The sequence below is a fragment of the Pseudorasbora parva genome, chromosome 19, assembly GCF_024679245.1.
Source record: "Pseudorasbora parva isolate DD20220531a chromosome 19, ASM2467924v1, whole genome shotgun sequence".
Lineage (NCBI taxonomy): Eukaryota > Metazoa > Chordata > Actinopteri > Cypriniformes > Gobionidae > Pseudorasbora > Pseudorasbora parva.
Genome location: NC_090190.1, coordinates 42,781,186 through 42,797,219, shown reverse-complemented (window position 1 = coordinate 42,797,219; position 16,034 = coordinate 42,781,186). Strand labels below are relative to the sequence as shown.

General features: G+C 45.4%; 1 protein-coding gene across 1 annotated transcript in view; it reads left to right on the top strand.

Moving 5' to 3' along the window:
• Nucleotides 1–16,034, top strand: part of fhod3a (formin homology 2 domain containing 3a) — a 61,701-nt gene that overhangs the window by 40,484 nt on the left and 5,183 nt on the right. Inside the window, exons 16-26 of the mRNA XM_067426430.1 lie at nt 714–1,019; nt 2,562–3,412; nt 4,082–4,240; nt 4,892–5,074; nt 7,846–7,965; nt 8,482–8,643; nt 9,243–9,433; nt 9,627–9,831; nt 12,620–12,643; nt 13,601–13,808; nt 15,340–15,498. Coding sequence (XP_067282531.1) covers nt 714–1,019; nt 2,562–3,412; nt 4,082–4,240; nt 4,892–5,074; nt 7,846–7,965; nt 8,482–8,643; nt 9,243–9,433; nt 9,627–9,831; nt 12,620–12,643; nt 13,601–13,808; nt 15,340–15,498 — 2,568 coding nt within the window. The remainder of the gene's footprint in view (nt 1–713; nt 1,020–2,561; nt 3,413–4,081; nt 4,241–4,891; nt 5,075–7,845; nt 7,966–8,481; nt 8,644–9,242; nt 9,434–9,626; nt 9,832–12,619; nt 12,644–13,600; nt 13,809–15,339; nt 15,499–16,034) is intronic.

Here is a 16,034-nt window from a genome sequence, read left to right as displayed (position 1 = left end):
AACTCCAGTGTAGATCATCTGTTCTCTGTGTGAAAGTGTGATTTATTCCTGTGATTAAAGCTGAGTTTGTCCTCATTACTCCAGTCTTCAGTGTCACATGACCCTTCACTAATCACTCTCAGATGAGGATCTGATGTTTTTATTGTTTTTTGATTATATGAATGCAGCCTTGGTGAGAAGAGCAGACTTTTTTAAAGGGGTGGTTCCATGTTTTAATACTTCTTTTTTAAAACGCTGTATTTTTCTTCTATTCTCCCTTTATCCCACACCGCTGTCTCCACTGTCCTTTGCTTCCTGCTTCTATGAAGCCCCTCCCTCTGAAAAACGCAATGGTCTTAGATTGGTCAGATGGCCAAATGTAGTTTCCTGTATTTTTATTGGCTGAAGCACAGGTTAAGGCCACACCCCTTCCCATTACGGCCAGAAGTCACATCTGCGGAGACTAGCAAGGGTTTATGATGTCACCAACCCAGGAAGAAGCTCGTTGTAGTCCAAACCGGCCATTTTTGTAGGCAATAAACTGCCGTAACTTTAAAAGACAATATCTCCGTTTGCAGTGAACTTTCAGCGCTGTAACTTTGCAGAGACTGTTTATGCTCAAGCAGCGACATTACACACTAACTACAGTTACACAAGTCACATCGCATGACACCAGCCCTTTAATGTAAAAGTAAGAAATGTTCATCATTAGTTGTCTTCGTCCCTCTCCACAGACACCACTGATCTAGAACCGGATGCGGAGGCGAGTCTGGAACCGGAGGAGACGCACACAGAACCCGGACCAGAACCGGAGGAGGAGATACGAGCCGAACCGGAAGTGGGTGGAGCCGAGGAAGAGGAAGAGGAGGGGTCTGAGCGGGAAGCGCCGGATGGAGAGGCGGAGGACAGCGGGATCTTGAGTGATAAAGAACGACAGAACGAAGAAGTGAACGAGAAGGATAACTGCTCTGCCTCCAGCATCTCCTCAGCCAGTAGCACATTAGAAAGAGAAGATCGACTCAGTGCGGGCGCAGACACAGGTCAGACTGACACTACACACTGCTGCATATCACAGTATAACATATAACACTAATGCACTCACCTAAAGGATTATTAGGAACACCTGTTCAGTTTCTCATTAATGCAATTATCTAATCAGCCAATTACATGGCAGTTCTTCAGTGCATTTAGGGGTGTGGTCCTGGTCAAGACAATCTCCTGAACTCCAAACTGAATGTCAGAATGGGAAAGAAAGGTGATTTAAGCCATTTTGAGCGTGGCATGGTTGTTGGTGCCAGACGGGCCGGTCTGAGTATTTCACAATCTGCTCAGTTACTGGGATTTTCACACACAACCATTTCTAGGGTTTACAAAGAATGGTGTGAAAAGGGAAGAGCATCCAGTCTGCAGCAGTCCTGTGGGAGAAAATGCCTTGTTGATGCTCGAGGTCAGAGGAGAATGGGCCGACTGATTCAAGCTGATAGAAGAGCAACTTTGACTGAAATAACCACTCGTTACAACCGAGGTATGCAGCAAAGCATTGGTGAAGCCACAACACACACAACCTTGAGGCGGATGGGCTACAACAGCAGAAGACCCCACCGGGTACCACTCATCTCCACTACACATAGGAAAAAGAGGCGACAATTTGCACAAGCTCACCAAAATTGGACAGTTGAAGACTGGAGAAATGTTGCCTGGTCTGATGAGTCTCTATTTCTGTTGAGACATTCAGATGGTAGAGTCAGAATTTGGCGTAAACAGAATGAGAACATGGATCCATCATGCCTTGTTCCCACTGTGCAGGCTGGTGGTGGTGGTGTAATGGTGTGGGGGATGTTTTCTTGGCACACTTTAGGTCCCTTAGTGCCAATTGGGCATCGTTTAAATGCCACGGCCTACCTGAGCATTGTTTCTGACCATGTCCATCCCTTTATGACCACCATGTCCCCATCCTCTGATGGCTACTTCCAGCAGGATAATGCACCATGTCACAAAGCTCGAATCATTTCAGATTGGTTTCTTGAACATGACAATGAGTTGACTGTACCTTGTTGATGTGCATTCCACAAATCTCCATCAACTGCAAGATGCTCTCCTATCAATATGGGCCGACATTTCTAAAGAATGCTTTCAGCACCTGGTTGAATCAATGCCACGGAGAATTAAGGCAGTTCTGAAGTAGAAAGGGTCAAACGCAGTATTAGTGTGTGTTCCTAATAATCCTTTATGTGAGTGTGTTTATTAGGGCATATAACACTCACTACTGCATATTAGGGATAGGGCTGATCCAGTATCGGTATCAGAAAAGATACCAGCGTAATTCACGTATCGGACTTTCCCGATCTAACCAGCAGAGAAATCCGATATCCAGGAGCCATGTCTGCGCTTTAACGTTGCCTGCTGAAATGACTCCAGCAGTGATTCCTGCCTGCGTGACTGCTAGCGGCAGTGGAATGGATTTCCTGAACGGAGGCGCTGCTCAATGAGACACAGAGTTAAAATCCATTACGCCTATGGAAAGTCCCCACAATTCACAAAAACCTAACGTGTGTGTGTGTGTTTGTGTGTGTTTGCTGCAGGTCAGTGGACTCAGAGCGTGAATGAGCAGCGAAACAAGATCCTCGACAGCAAACTCTTCATGCTGGACATGCTCTACTCGCAGAGCAAAAAGCCCTCGGAGGAAGAGGAGGATGAAGAAGAGCGAGACGGAGGAGAGAAGGAGGATTCGTCCGCGGCGGCTCAGGAAGAGAGTGTGTGTGCGGCAGACGGAGACTCAAAAGTCGAGACGCAAAGCAACGTGCGGGCGTTCGCCGAGCGATTCGGAGAACTGGTGAAGGGCCTCACTTCTCCACCAATAGAACTGCAGGAACCTCCACCACAATCGCCACCACAAACGCCTCTGAAAAAGGAGTCGGACTGCATTTGGGACCAGCTGATGGCGAGCCCGCGCGAGCTGCGCATCGGAGACATCGACTTCACCGACCTCGGGGACGAGGACGATCAGGACGTGCTGGATTCTGGAGGTTTGCTAAGCTCTGGGGATCTGCTGGCTCCGCCCCCTCCTCCACCCTGCCCCTTTAACCTTCCGGCCCCGCCCCCAATGTTCGCCTGCCCTCCGCCTCCGCCCATCTTTAGCATCCGCATGCCTCCGCCCCCTCCGTGCTTCTCCGGCCAGGCTCCGCCCCCTCCGTGCTCCTCCGGCCAGGCTCCGCCCCCTCCACAGCAGCAGGCTCCGCCCCCTTCACTCCTCCAGAAGCGGAAGAAGACCATCAGGCTGTTCTGGAGTGAAGTGCGGCCGGCTGACTGGATCTTCCGCAGCCATAAGCGCAGCCAGGAGTCGCTCTGGGCCAGACTGGAGCCGGTCAAACTGGACACCGCTAAACTGGAGCATCTGTTTGAGAGCAAATCAAAGGAGATGCCCGTGGCTAAGGTGAGCAGGAAGAGTGTGTGTGTGTGTGTGTGTGTGTGTGTGTGTGTGTGTGTGTGTGTGTGTGTGTGTGTGTGTGTGCTGGTAAACCCTACGTTATGGTGGTAAAATGTTCCCAGAAAGATGACAATATATGACATTTTTTGGTCCCTATGAGGAAAACATATTTTAAATCATACTAAGGGATGTTTTTTGACAATGTAAAAATGCAGAATGTTTTATGTGATGGTAGGTTTAGGGGTAGGGTGTGTGTGTGTGTATGTGTGTTTGGCATGTTTTTGTGACATATGAGGACACAAATGTGTATAATGCCATGGGTATGACACAGGTATTACAGGAGAGGGTGAAATATGAGGACATTACCCATGGCCCCACTTTACAAAAGGCTTATAAATCACACAGGAGGAGTTTTTATGAGAAAGTAAAAATACAGAATGTTTCCTGTGAAGGGTAGGTTTAGGGGCAGTGTGTGTGTGTGTGATGGGTAGGTTTAGGGGCACTGTTGGGGGATAGAATGTATGGTCTGCACTGTATAAAACCCATTACGCCTATGGAAAGTCCCCACAATTCACAAAAACCTAACGTTTGTGTGTGTGTGTGTGTGTGTGTGTGTGTGTGTGTGTGTGTGTGTGTGTGTGTGTGTGTGTGTGTGTGTGTGTGTGTGTTGAACAGAAAACCGCAGCGGATGGGAAGCGGCAGGAGATCATCATTCTGGATTCCAAACGCAGCAACTCCATCAACATCGGCCTGACGGTTCTCCCGCCGCCGCGCACCATCAAAACCGCCATAATGAACTTTGACGAGTACGCGCTCAACAAAGAAGGCATCGAGGTACATTCACAACGCTAGAGTTTAACGTTTCTGAGGCATGAGGATCGGGGAATAATGTGCACTGCAAAAAATGCTCTTCTTATTTAGTTTTTTTTTCTGGAAAAAATAATCTTATTTCTGATTGGGACGGAAACAGGAAACAAGATTTCAATCAGAAATCAGATTATTTTTCTCACCCCATTGGCAGATCATTTTGCCTGTTTTAAGCAAAAACTCTCTTCATTTAGATATTATTTTCAACAAAACAAGAAAAAATATCTTATGTCATTTTACTGATCTAGTAAATGCATCTTGATTTAAGAATTGTTAGATATTTAGACTGGAAACAAGACAAAATGACTGAGTCAGAAGATTAAAAACAAAAAATAGCATTTTTTGCAGTGTTGAAAACGTGTATGTCTCTCTCTCTCTCTCTCTCTCTCTCTCTCTCTCTCTCTCTCTCTCTCTCTCTGTCTCTCCCCTCTCTCTCTCTCTCTCTCTCTCTCTCTCTCTCTCTCTCTCTCTCTCTCTCTCTCTCTCTCTCTCTCTCTCTCTCTCTGTCTCTCTCTCTCTCTCTCTCTCTCTCTCTCTCTCTCTGTCTCTCTCTCTCTCTCTCTCTCTCTCTCTCTCTCTCTCTCTCTCTCTCTCTCTCTCTCTCTCTCTCTGCTGTAGAAAATCCTGACGATGGTTCCTACAGAAGAAGAGACGCAGAAGATCCAGGAGGCTCAGCTGGTGAACCCTGATGTTCCTCTGGGCAGTGCGGAGCAGTTCCTGCTGACTCTGTCCTCCATCAGTGAGCTCTCGGCTCGCCTGCAGCTCTGGGCCTTCAAACTCGACTACGAAGCCACGGAGAAGGTGAGCGACAGAACCTAAAATGAGCCTGTGATGTTTATCTGCAGGGCGTCCAGATGTACAGTCTTGTTCAAAAATAATAGCAGTACAATGTGACTAACCAGAATAATCAAGGTTTTTAGTATATTTTTTATTGCTACATGGCAAACAAGTTACCAGTAGGTTCAGTAGATTGTCAGAAAACAAACAAGACCCAGCATTCATGATATGCACGCTCTTAAGGCTGTGCAATTGGGCAATTAGTTGAATTAGTTGAAAGGGGTGTGTTCAAAAAAATAGCAGTGTGGCATTCAATCACTGAGGTCATCAATTTTGTGAAGAAACAGGTGTGAATCAGGTGGCCCCTATTTAAGGATGAAGCCAACACTTGTTGAACATGCATTTGAAAGCTGAGGAAAATGGGTCGTTCAAGACATTGTTCAGAAGAACAGCGTACTTTGATTAAAAAGTTGATTAGAGAGGGGAAAACCTATAAAGAGGTGCAAAAAATGATAGGCTGTTCAGCTAAAATGATCTCCAATGCCTTAAAATGGAGAGCAAAACCAGAGAGACGTGGAAGAAAACGGAAGACAACCATCAAAATGGATAGAAGAATAACCAGAATGGCAAAGGCTCAGCCAATGATCACCTCCAGGATGATCAAAGACAGTCTGGAGTTACCTGTAAGTACTGTGACAGTTAGAAGACGTCTGTGTGAAGCTAATCTATTTTCAAGAATCCCCCGCAAAGTCCCTCTGTTAAAAAAAGGCATGTGCAGAAGAGGTTACAATTTGCGGAGGTGGAGGAACATTTTGTGGACTGATTAGAGTAAAATTGTTCTTTTTGGGTCCAAGGGCCACAGGCAGTTTGTGAGACGACCCCCAAACTCTGAATTCAAGCCACAGTACACAGTGAAGACAGTGAAGCATGGAGGTGCAAGCATCATGATATGGGCATGTTTCTCCTACTATGGTGTTGGGCCTATTTATCGCATACCAGGGATCATGGATCAGTTTGCATATGTTAAAATACTTGAAGAGGTCATGTTGCCCTATGCTGAAGAGGACATGCCCTTGAAATGGTTGTTTCAACAAGACAATGACCCAAAACACACTAGTAAACGGGCAAAGTCTTGGTTCCAAACCAACAAAATTAATGTTATGGAGTGGCCAGCCCAATCTCCAGACCTTAATCCAACTGAGAACTTGTGGGGTGATATCAAAAATGCTGTTTCTGAAGCAAAACCAAGAAATGTGAATGAATTGTGGAATGTTGTTAAAGAATCATGGAGTGGAATAACAGCTGAGAGGTGCCACAAGTTGGTTGACTCCATGCCACACAGATGTCAAGCAGTTTTAAAAAACTGTGGTCATACAACTAAATATTAGTTTAGTGATTCACAGGATTGCTAAATCCCAGAAAAAAAAATGTTTGTACAAAATAGTTTTGAGTTTGTACAGTCAAAGGTAGACACTGCTATTTTTTTGAACACACCCCTTTCAACTAATTGCCCAATTGCACAGCCTTAAGAGCGTGCATATCATGAATGCTGGGTCTTGTTTGTTTTCTGACAATCTACTGAACCTACTGGTAACTTGTTTGCCACGTAGCAATAAAAAATATACTAAAAACCTTGATTATTCTGGTTAGTCACATTGTACTGCTATTATTTTGAACAAGACTGTAGGTGTGTGTGTTTCTTCATCAGAACACAAATTAAGATTTTTAACTCAGCCGTTGCTCGTATAATGCATGTCAATGGGGTGTATTTCTATTAGAGTAAAAAAAACATGCTTAGACAACACACACACACACCCTGCTGCTCCTGACGACACACTGATGTCTTAAGACACGAAACGATCGCTTTCTGCAGTACACAGTATTTGTGTTATTTCACCTTTTTTGCGCACTAACTCTATTCTGGCCTCTTCATCAATGATTGTAGAGCCGCTGTAGTGAGATGGGCTTTGTAACGACGTCTTTAGTGCCTTTATGGGTCTTGAGAGAGGAAATGACATTGGTGTCAATGAAGGCCTTTCTGAGCCATCGGATTTCAACACTAATATCTTCATCTGTGTGTGAAGATGAACGGGGGCCTGACGGGTGGCCAACCACAGGAGGAATTAATCACACAATGCACATTTTTGGGTGAACTGACCCTAAGAAATGTATTTCAATGAATCCTAAAATGGCCCTGATATGTCTAGACATTAAGAAACCATGTTCATTTCAAACACTTCTGTCGCTGCCAACAGTAGTGCGGCAGGATATTGTCATTATAAAGTTGTTGTTGCAGCCCTCAACTGATGTTGATGATGTCATGTTGTGTTTTGGCCTGAAGCTCCGCCCTCCACCTATCCACCAATCACGAGTCAGTAGTGTTTGGGGTTGCCAGATCTGCTCTAGGTACCACAGCTGCAGATCTACAGATGTTCTGCTGATCCTGCAGCCAATCTGGTAACCTCGAGTCAGGCGGAGGGGGAGGGGGAGACACCGCTCTACAGTCATCTGAAAGTGTTTGCAGTACCAGTTATGGCCACAATCTTACACACACTTCCTTTAGGCCGTGTGTCCACCAAAGAGTTTTTTTCACGCAGCTGGTTTGCGGTTTCTATTGTTTTCAATGGAAGCGCCGTGATTTCAGCAGAGCTAAAAACGCTTTGGTGGACACAAATGTGTTTTTTCCCGACCCTTTATCATATTCGAATCATGTCAGTGTTTTCTTTGTGTGACAAAAGCTAATGTCACTGGGGTTCGGTCAGTCCATTAATGATGCAGTGTTTCCACTCTGACAGGAAGTGGCTGAGCCACTACAGGACCTGAAGGAGGGCATGGATCAGCTGGAGAAAAACAAAACGCTGAGGTTTATCCTGTCCACTCTTCTGGCCATCGGAAACTTCCTCAACGGCTCCAACGTGAGACTACACACACACTGGGAAATATCCCATCGCTGCAAAAACTGCTTTTCTTACTCAGTATTTGTGTCTTGTTTCCAGTCCAAACATCTAAAAATACTTACATTAAGAAACATTTACTAGACAAGTACAAATTATTGTCTTGTTTTGGGGAAAATAACTCAAAATGAAGAGAGTTTTTGCTTAAAATAAGATAAATAATCTGCCAATGGGGTGAGAAAAATAATCTTGTTTTCTGTTTGAATTAAGATTATTTTTCTCACCCCATTGGCAGATTATTTATCTTATTTTAAGCAAAAACTCTCTTCATTTTGAGTTATTTTCCCCAAAACAAGACAATTACTTTTGCTTGTCTAGTAAATACTTCTTGTTTTAAGAATTTTTTGACATTTGGACTAGAAACAAGACAAAAATACTGAATAAGAAAAGCATGTTTTTGCAGTGATGGCACTGATCAAGTGACGCAGAGGTGTGATGATGATGCTGGTGTGTGTGTGTGTGTGTGTGTGTGTGCAGGCGAAAGGCTTCGACCTGAGTTACCTGGAGAAGGTTCCTGAAGTGAAGGATACGGTCCACAAGCAGTCTCTCCTTCATCACGTGTGCAGTGTGGTGGTGGAAAACTTCCCCGAGAGCACAGACCTCTACTCCGAGATCGGAGCCGTCACACGCTCGGCTAAGGTGTGTGTGTGTGTGTGTATGTGAGTTGTGTGTGATTGCTTCTCAAAGTACTCTCAGACGTGTGTGTATGTCTGTGGATATGTGAGTGTGTGTATGTATTTCTGTGAATGTGTGTGTGTCTTTGTTTATATTACATTGTGGGGACCAAATGTCCCCGTAAGGATAGTCAAACCTGAGATCAGCAGCCAGCGGTCCCCACTTTACAAAAGGCTTATAAATCACACAGGAGGAGTTTTTATGAGAAAGTAAAAATGCAGAATGTTTCCTGTGATGGGTAGGTTTAGGGGCAGTGTGTGTGTGTGTGTGTGTGTGTGTGTGTGTGTGTGTGTGTGTGTGTGTGTGTGTGTGTGTGTGTGTGTGTGTGATGGGTAGGTTTAGGGGCTGTGTGTGTGTGTGTGTGTGTGTGTGTGTGTGTGTGTGTGTGTGTGTGTGTGTGTGTGTGTGTGTGTGTGTGTGTGTGTGTGTGTGTGTGATGGGTAGGTTTATGGGCAGTGTAAGGGGATAGAAAATACGGTTTGTACAGTATAAAAACCATTACGCCTATGGAATGTCCCCACAAAGATAGTGAACCAGACGTGTGTGTGTGTGTCGTTCTGCAGGTGGACTTCGAGCAGCTGCAGGAGAACCTGACTCAGATGGAGAGGCGCTGCAAAGCATCATGGGACCATCTGAAAGTCATCGCGAAGCACGAGATGAAGCCGGCGCTGAAGCAGAAGATGTCGGACTTCCTGAAGGACTGCGCCGAGAGAATCATCATCCTGAAGATAGTGCACCGCAGGATCATGAACAGGTGAGGACACACACACACACACTCTCTGAAGGTGCCTGTGTGTGTGCAGGTTCCACTCGTTCCTGCAGACACACACACACACACACACACACACACACACTCTGAAGGTGCCTGTGTGTGTGCAGGTTCCACTCGTTCCTGCAGACACACACACACACACACACACACTCTGAAGGTGTCTGTGTGTGTGCAGGTTCCACTCGTTCCTGCTGTTCCTGGGCCAGCCGCTCTACAGTGTGCGTGAGATGAGTGTGACGCGCTTCAGTAAGATGCTCAGTGAGTTTGCTCTGGAGTTCAGAACCACCAGAGATCGGGTCCTGCAGCAGAAGCAGAAGCGGGCCGACCACAGAGAGAGGAACAAAACCCGCGGCAAGATGATCACCGACCTCAGCACACAGGTCAGACTCATCTCACACACACACACACACACAGGTCAGACGCTCCACATGAGCCGAGAACCGTGTCCTAACTACACGTGACGTGATAAGATTCCAGCGAAAAGCAACTTGTCTGTCCACACCAGACGCGACTACGAGATGCAGCAAATCAATCAAAAACCCCAGCCAATCAGAACAGCGAGTGGGCGGAGCTCTAGCGGCACCAGAGAATAACCTTGCAAGGAAATGTAGTCTAAAGTGAAGTCTACATTATCAAATTTACAAATATTACACCATTTAAACTATTAAAATACACACTGAGTTACTAAAACAATCGCTGTCGTAGAATAGGCCTATTGTTTGTTCGTTGTTCACGGTTTGAACGCTTTTGTTTCAGTGTGTTTAATTTCGAGATCTGAGGTGAATTATCCGTTGCTGCTTTTAGTATGACAAAACTGGGAGTGCTAAATGATATTCAAAGTAACATTACACACTTTTAACATTAAATTAAGCACATAAACACTACCTGAGGTTAACATCGCCATGTTTTGTGTTGTTGGAAATCAAACCCCTTGCGAGCGCATGATCTGCTGTTTGAAACATAAAAAATATGACTTAGGGTGTGTTCACACTTGTCATGTGTGGTTGGATTAAAACGAACCCTGGTGCGATTGCTCGGTTAGTGCGGTTCATTTGAACACATGTGAACGCTGCCATCTGAACCCTGGAGCGCACCAAACAAGCGGACCGAGAGCGCTAAAAAGATGAGCCTCGGTCCGCTTCCAAACCAACTCTGGTGCGGTTCGATTGATATATGAACGCAACACGGACCAAAGACATGTAAACGGACCAAAAACCGGACGTGATGTCACAAGATGAGACGCATAGTCAGCTGATGTGACGACGCGGAAAGATCCAAAATGAGTAACGTTAACGTTAGAGGACAAACGTGGAGCAACGAGGAAGAGCCTCATCAATATTTGGTCAGACGAGCATGTTTCGAAAATGCTAGAAAAACGCACAAAAAGCAAACCTGGCTCTCCTCATCAGAGGACCTGTGTTGCCCATTATTAGCAGGTACAGACGACAGAACGGCCGTCTCTGTTCTGCACAACGGAGGAAATCCTGCTGCTGTTTTGAATGTTTTGAACATTTTATGAGCTCTTCAAGAGTTCTCAGCGGGCAAAATAATGCCATATGTACACGCATAAAATAATGGTGTTTAATCCGGCACAGCGTTGTTCTGAGTGTTCGGTAAGCAGCTCCTACGTCATATAAGCCGACCAATCAGGTTGTGAGCGTCTCCCTGAGCCTTTGGTTCGGGACCTTTAGGTTCGCTGTTAAAAATGCCAGTGTGAACGCAAAGCGTTGATTATTCTGTGATGTGGGCGGGGCTATAGTGCTGATTATTCAATGGTGTGGGCGGGGCTATAGTTCTGATTATTCTGTGATGTGGGCGGGACTATAGTGTTGATTATTCTGTGATGTGGGCGGGGCTATAGTGCTGATTATTCCGTGATGTGGGCGGGGCTATAGTGCTGATTATTCTGTGATGTGGGCGGGGCTATAGTGCTGATTATTCCGTGATGTGGGCGGGGCTATAGTGCTGATTATTCCGTGATGTGGGCGGGGCTATAGTGCTGATTATTCTGTGATGTGGGCGGGGCTATAGTGCTGATTATTCAATGGTGTGGGCGGGGCTATAGTTCTGATTATTCTGTGATGTGGGCGGGACTATAGTGTTGATTATTCTGTGATGTGGGCGGGGCTATAGTGCTGATTATTCAATGGTGTGGGCGGGGCTATAGTTCTGATTATTCTGTGATGTGGGCGGGGCTATTGTTCTGATTATTCAATGGTGTGGGCGGGGCTATAGTGCTGATTATTCCGTGATGTGGGCGGGGCTATAGTGCTGATTATTCTGTGATGTGGGCGATGCTATAGTGCTGATTATTCAATGGTGTGGGTGGGGCTATAGTTCTGATTATTCTGTGATGTGGGCGGGGCTATAGTGCTGATTATTCTGTGATGTGGGCGATGCTATAGTGCTGATTATTCAATGGTGTGGGCGGGGCTATAGTTCTGATTATTCAGTGATGTGGGCGGGGCTATAGTGCTGATTATTCCGTGATGTGGGCGGGGCTATAGTTCTGATTATTCTGTGATGTGGGCGGTGCTATAGTGCTGATTATTCAATGGTGTGGGCGGGGCTATAGTGCTGATTATTCTGTGATGTGGGCGGTGCTATAGTGCTGATTATTCAATGGTGTGGGCGGGGCTATAGTGCTGATTATTCAGTGATGTGGGCGGGGCTATAGTGCTGATTATTCAGTGATGTGGGCGGGGCTATAGTGCTGATTATTCAATGGTGTGGGCGGGGCTATAGTGCTGATTATTCAGTGATGTGGGCGGGGCTATAGTTCTGATTATTCTGTGATGTGGGCGGTGCTATAGTGCTGATTATTCAATGGTGTGGGCGGGGCTATAGTGCTGATTATTCAGTGATGTGGGCGGGGCTACAGTTCTGATTATTCAATGGTGTGGGCGGGGCTATAGTGCTGATTATTCTGTGATGTGGGCGGTGCTATAGTGCTGATTATTCAATGGTGTGGGCGGGGCTATAGTGCTGATTATTCAGTGATGTGGGCGGGGCTACAGTTCTGATTATTCAATGGTGTGGGCGGGGCTATAGTGCTGATTATTCTGTGATGTGGGCGGGGCTATAGTTCTGATTATTCATTGTTTTCCCATAATCAGTAACGCTCTTCTTGAGTCTGTTCATTCTTGATTTCTCTCTTTCTCACTACAGACTGATGATGAAGAGGACAGTGAGGTATGAGGGTGTGTTTGTTCTGCTCTCTGTCTGCCAGATAATAACCGTTTATGTCTCAATAACTCGATGTTTGTTAGCACTCACAGCTCCACTGATCGAGTCTCACTGTATAACCTGTTCAGATTTGCTAACCCTGAAATGTTCTGCAGTGTTTTGTCTTGATTTGGTCTGGTGTGTGTATGTGTGTGTAGGTTATGTTGACGATTGCAGGTTCATGTCGATTATAGATTAACTGCAGTCTATCTGTGCACAGTTTTTTTATCAGCTGAAGTGTTTACATTTGAAGTTTAATATTTATTTACCAACACATTCACATGTTCATGGTTTTCTGATGGTCACGACACGCAGGTCTATAACAAATGAAGTGTTTTATTTTTATATTTATTTGGATATAATTTGAATTATTTTAAAATGTTTAAATGCGTAATTTTAATTGTTTATTTCATTTATTAATTTATTTTGAAAAATTTATTTTAACATTATTTATTTTAAATGCATGATTTTATTAATTTTAGTACATTTTTTCAATTTTATTGTTTTTAATTTTAAATATTAGTGATTCTTATTACTTTTAGTGCTTTATTTTGATTGCTTTTACTTAAAATTATTTATTTGAATGATTTTATATATTTTACTGTTTTGTTTTTATTTTAATATGACTTATTTGCGTTAATTCGTTTTTTTATTTTATCATTATTTTAATTGTTTTAATTTAATCTAATTGTTTTTATATTTTTATTATTTTTATTTTATTTATTATCTCTAATTACTGTATTAATTAATTAACTATTTTCACCTCACGAACCAAAACCCTCTTATATATTACCGACAGGATTCTCATTTTTGATTTTCATGTCTAGAGATGTTCTCGTCTAGTCAGTGACGGTCTCTGTGTGTGTGTGTGTGTGCGTGCGTGTGTGTGTGTGTGTGTGTGTGTGTGTGTGTGTGTGTGTCCAGGCGACGGGTCGTGTGTGTGTGAGCAGCAGCAGTGCTCCTCCTGTCGGGCCGCAGACGGAGCCGCAGGGTTTGTGTCACGCTGAAGACGCCGCAGAACATCAGCAGATGATGAAGGCTGTGCTGAAGACGAGCCTGCAGAGCAGCGACAGCAGCGACAGCACTGTTCTTCCGGTCCTGCGGACGCGCATGCGCACACGAGCCAGCCGAGGTGAGCCACACACACACTCACTCACTCACTCACTCGCACACACACATACACTCTCACTCACTCACTCACTCACTCACTCACTCGCACACTCACACACATACACTCTCACTCACTCACTCACTCGCACACTCACACACATACACTCTCACTCACTCACTCACTCGCACACTCACACACATTCACTCTCACTCACTCACTCACTCGCACACTCACTCACTCACACACATACATACACTCTCACTCGCACACTCACTCATTCACTCACTCACTCACTCACACACATACACTCTCACTCACTCACTCATTCACTCACTCACTCACTCACACACATACACTCTCACTCACTCACTCACTCACTCACACACATTCACTCTCACTCACTCACTCACTCGCACACTCACTCACTCACACACATACATACACTCTCACTCGCACACTCACTCATTCACTCACTCACTCACTCACTCACATACACTCTTACTCACTCACTCACTCACTCACTCACTCACACACATACATACACTCTCACTCGCACACTCACTCATTCACTCACTCACTCACTCACACACATACACTCTCACTCACTCACTCACTCACTCACTCACTCACTCACACACATACATACACTCTCACTCACTCACTCACTCACTCACTCACACACATACATACACTCTCACTCACTCACTCACTCACTCACACACATACATACACTCTCACTCACTCACTCACTCGCACACTCACACACATACACACTCACTCACTCACTCACTCACTCACTCACTCACTCACTCACTCACTCGCACACTCACACACATACACACTCAATCACTCGCACACTCACACACATACACTCTCACTCACTCACTCACTCACTCACACATTCACTCACTCACTCACTCGCACACTCACACACATACACACTCACTCACTCACTCACTCGCACACTCACACACATACACTCTCACTCACTCACTCACTCACTCACTCACTCACTCACTCACTCGCACACTCACACACATGCTCACTCACTCACTCACTCACTCACTCACTCGCACACTCACTCAGTCACTCACTCACACACACTGACTCACTCACTCACTCACTCACTCACTCACTCACTCACTCACTCACTCACTCACTCACTCACTCACTCACTCACTCACTCACTCACTCGCACACTCACTCACTCACTCACTCACTCACTCACTCACTCACTCACTCACTCACTCACTCACTCACTCACTCGCACACTCACACACATGCTCACTCACTCACTCACTCACTCACTCACTCACTCGCACACTCACTCAGTCACTCACTCACACACACTGACTCACTCACTCACTCACTCACTCACTCACTCACTCACTCACTCACTCTCACTCACACACATTCACTCACTCACTCACTCACTCACTCGCACACACACACATACACTCACTCACTCACTCTCACACACACACACACATACACTCACTCACTCTCTCACACACACACTCTCTCATGTGTCTCTCTCTCTCTCTCTCTGTAGGCCGCACCCCATTGGCTGCTGCGAACGAAGAGTCCCCGTGTGTGACGGACGACGCAGCCGATGAGATCATGGAGAGGATCGTTCGCTCAGCCACTCAGAGTCCCCGTGAGCGAGCTCAGCCCCGCGAGCGACGACGCTCTCGCGCTAACCGCAAATCACGTACGTCCATCTCCTAAAACTTCACATCATTAGGGATGCGCTGATGGGAAAATTATAGCCTAACGGGGTCATACCCAAGTCTAGTCAGAATATGAGTCTGTGCTTCATTGGGCTGTAATTATGGGGCGTGTTTCATGAAAACAAGGTAAGAACTCGATTGGACAGACCGACAACCAATCAGAGCAGCGGAACGACACATAACGTTATTTCTCAAATGTCAGCAGAGCTCAACTGCAGTGTGTTGCCAAGTCTGCGGTTATCCCGCCGGTTGTTTTCCATGTCCGCGGTTTGACACATTTTACCCCCCAAACGCTATTTTTCCCCCGAAGAACCCCCCCGAGAAGCTTTTGGGCTTGATTAGGGCTAGTAGTTGGCGGGTTTTGTTGTAAACACTTGGCAACCCTGTCTGCACGCGCGCTGAAATAAGTAACGTTAGAAAAAAAAGATGAGTGTAAACGATCTTCAAACATCAACACAAGATTATTTTTCTTATAATTATTTTTCATATTTTCATCAAAATATCTTGCTACTTAGGA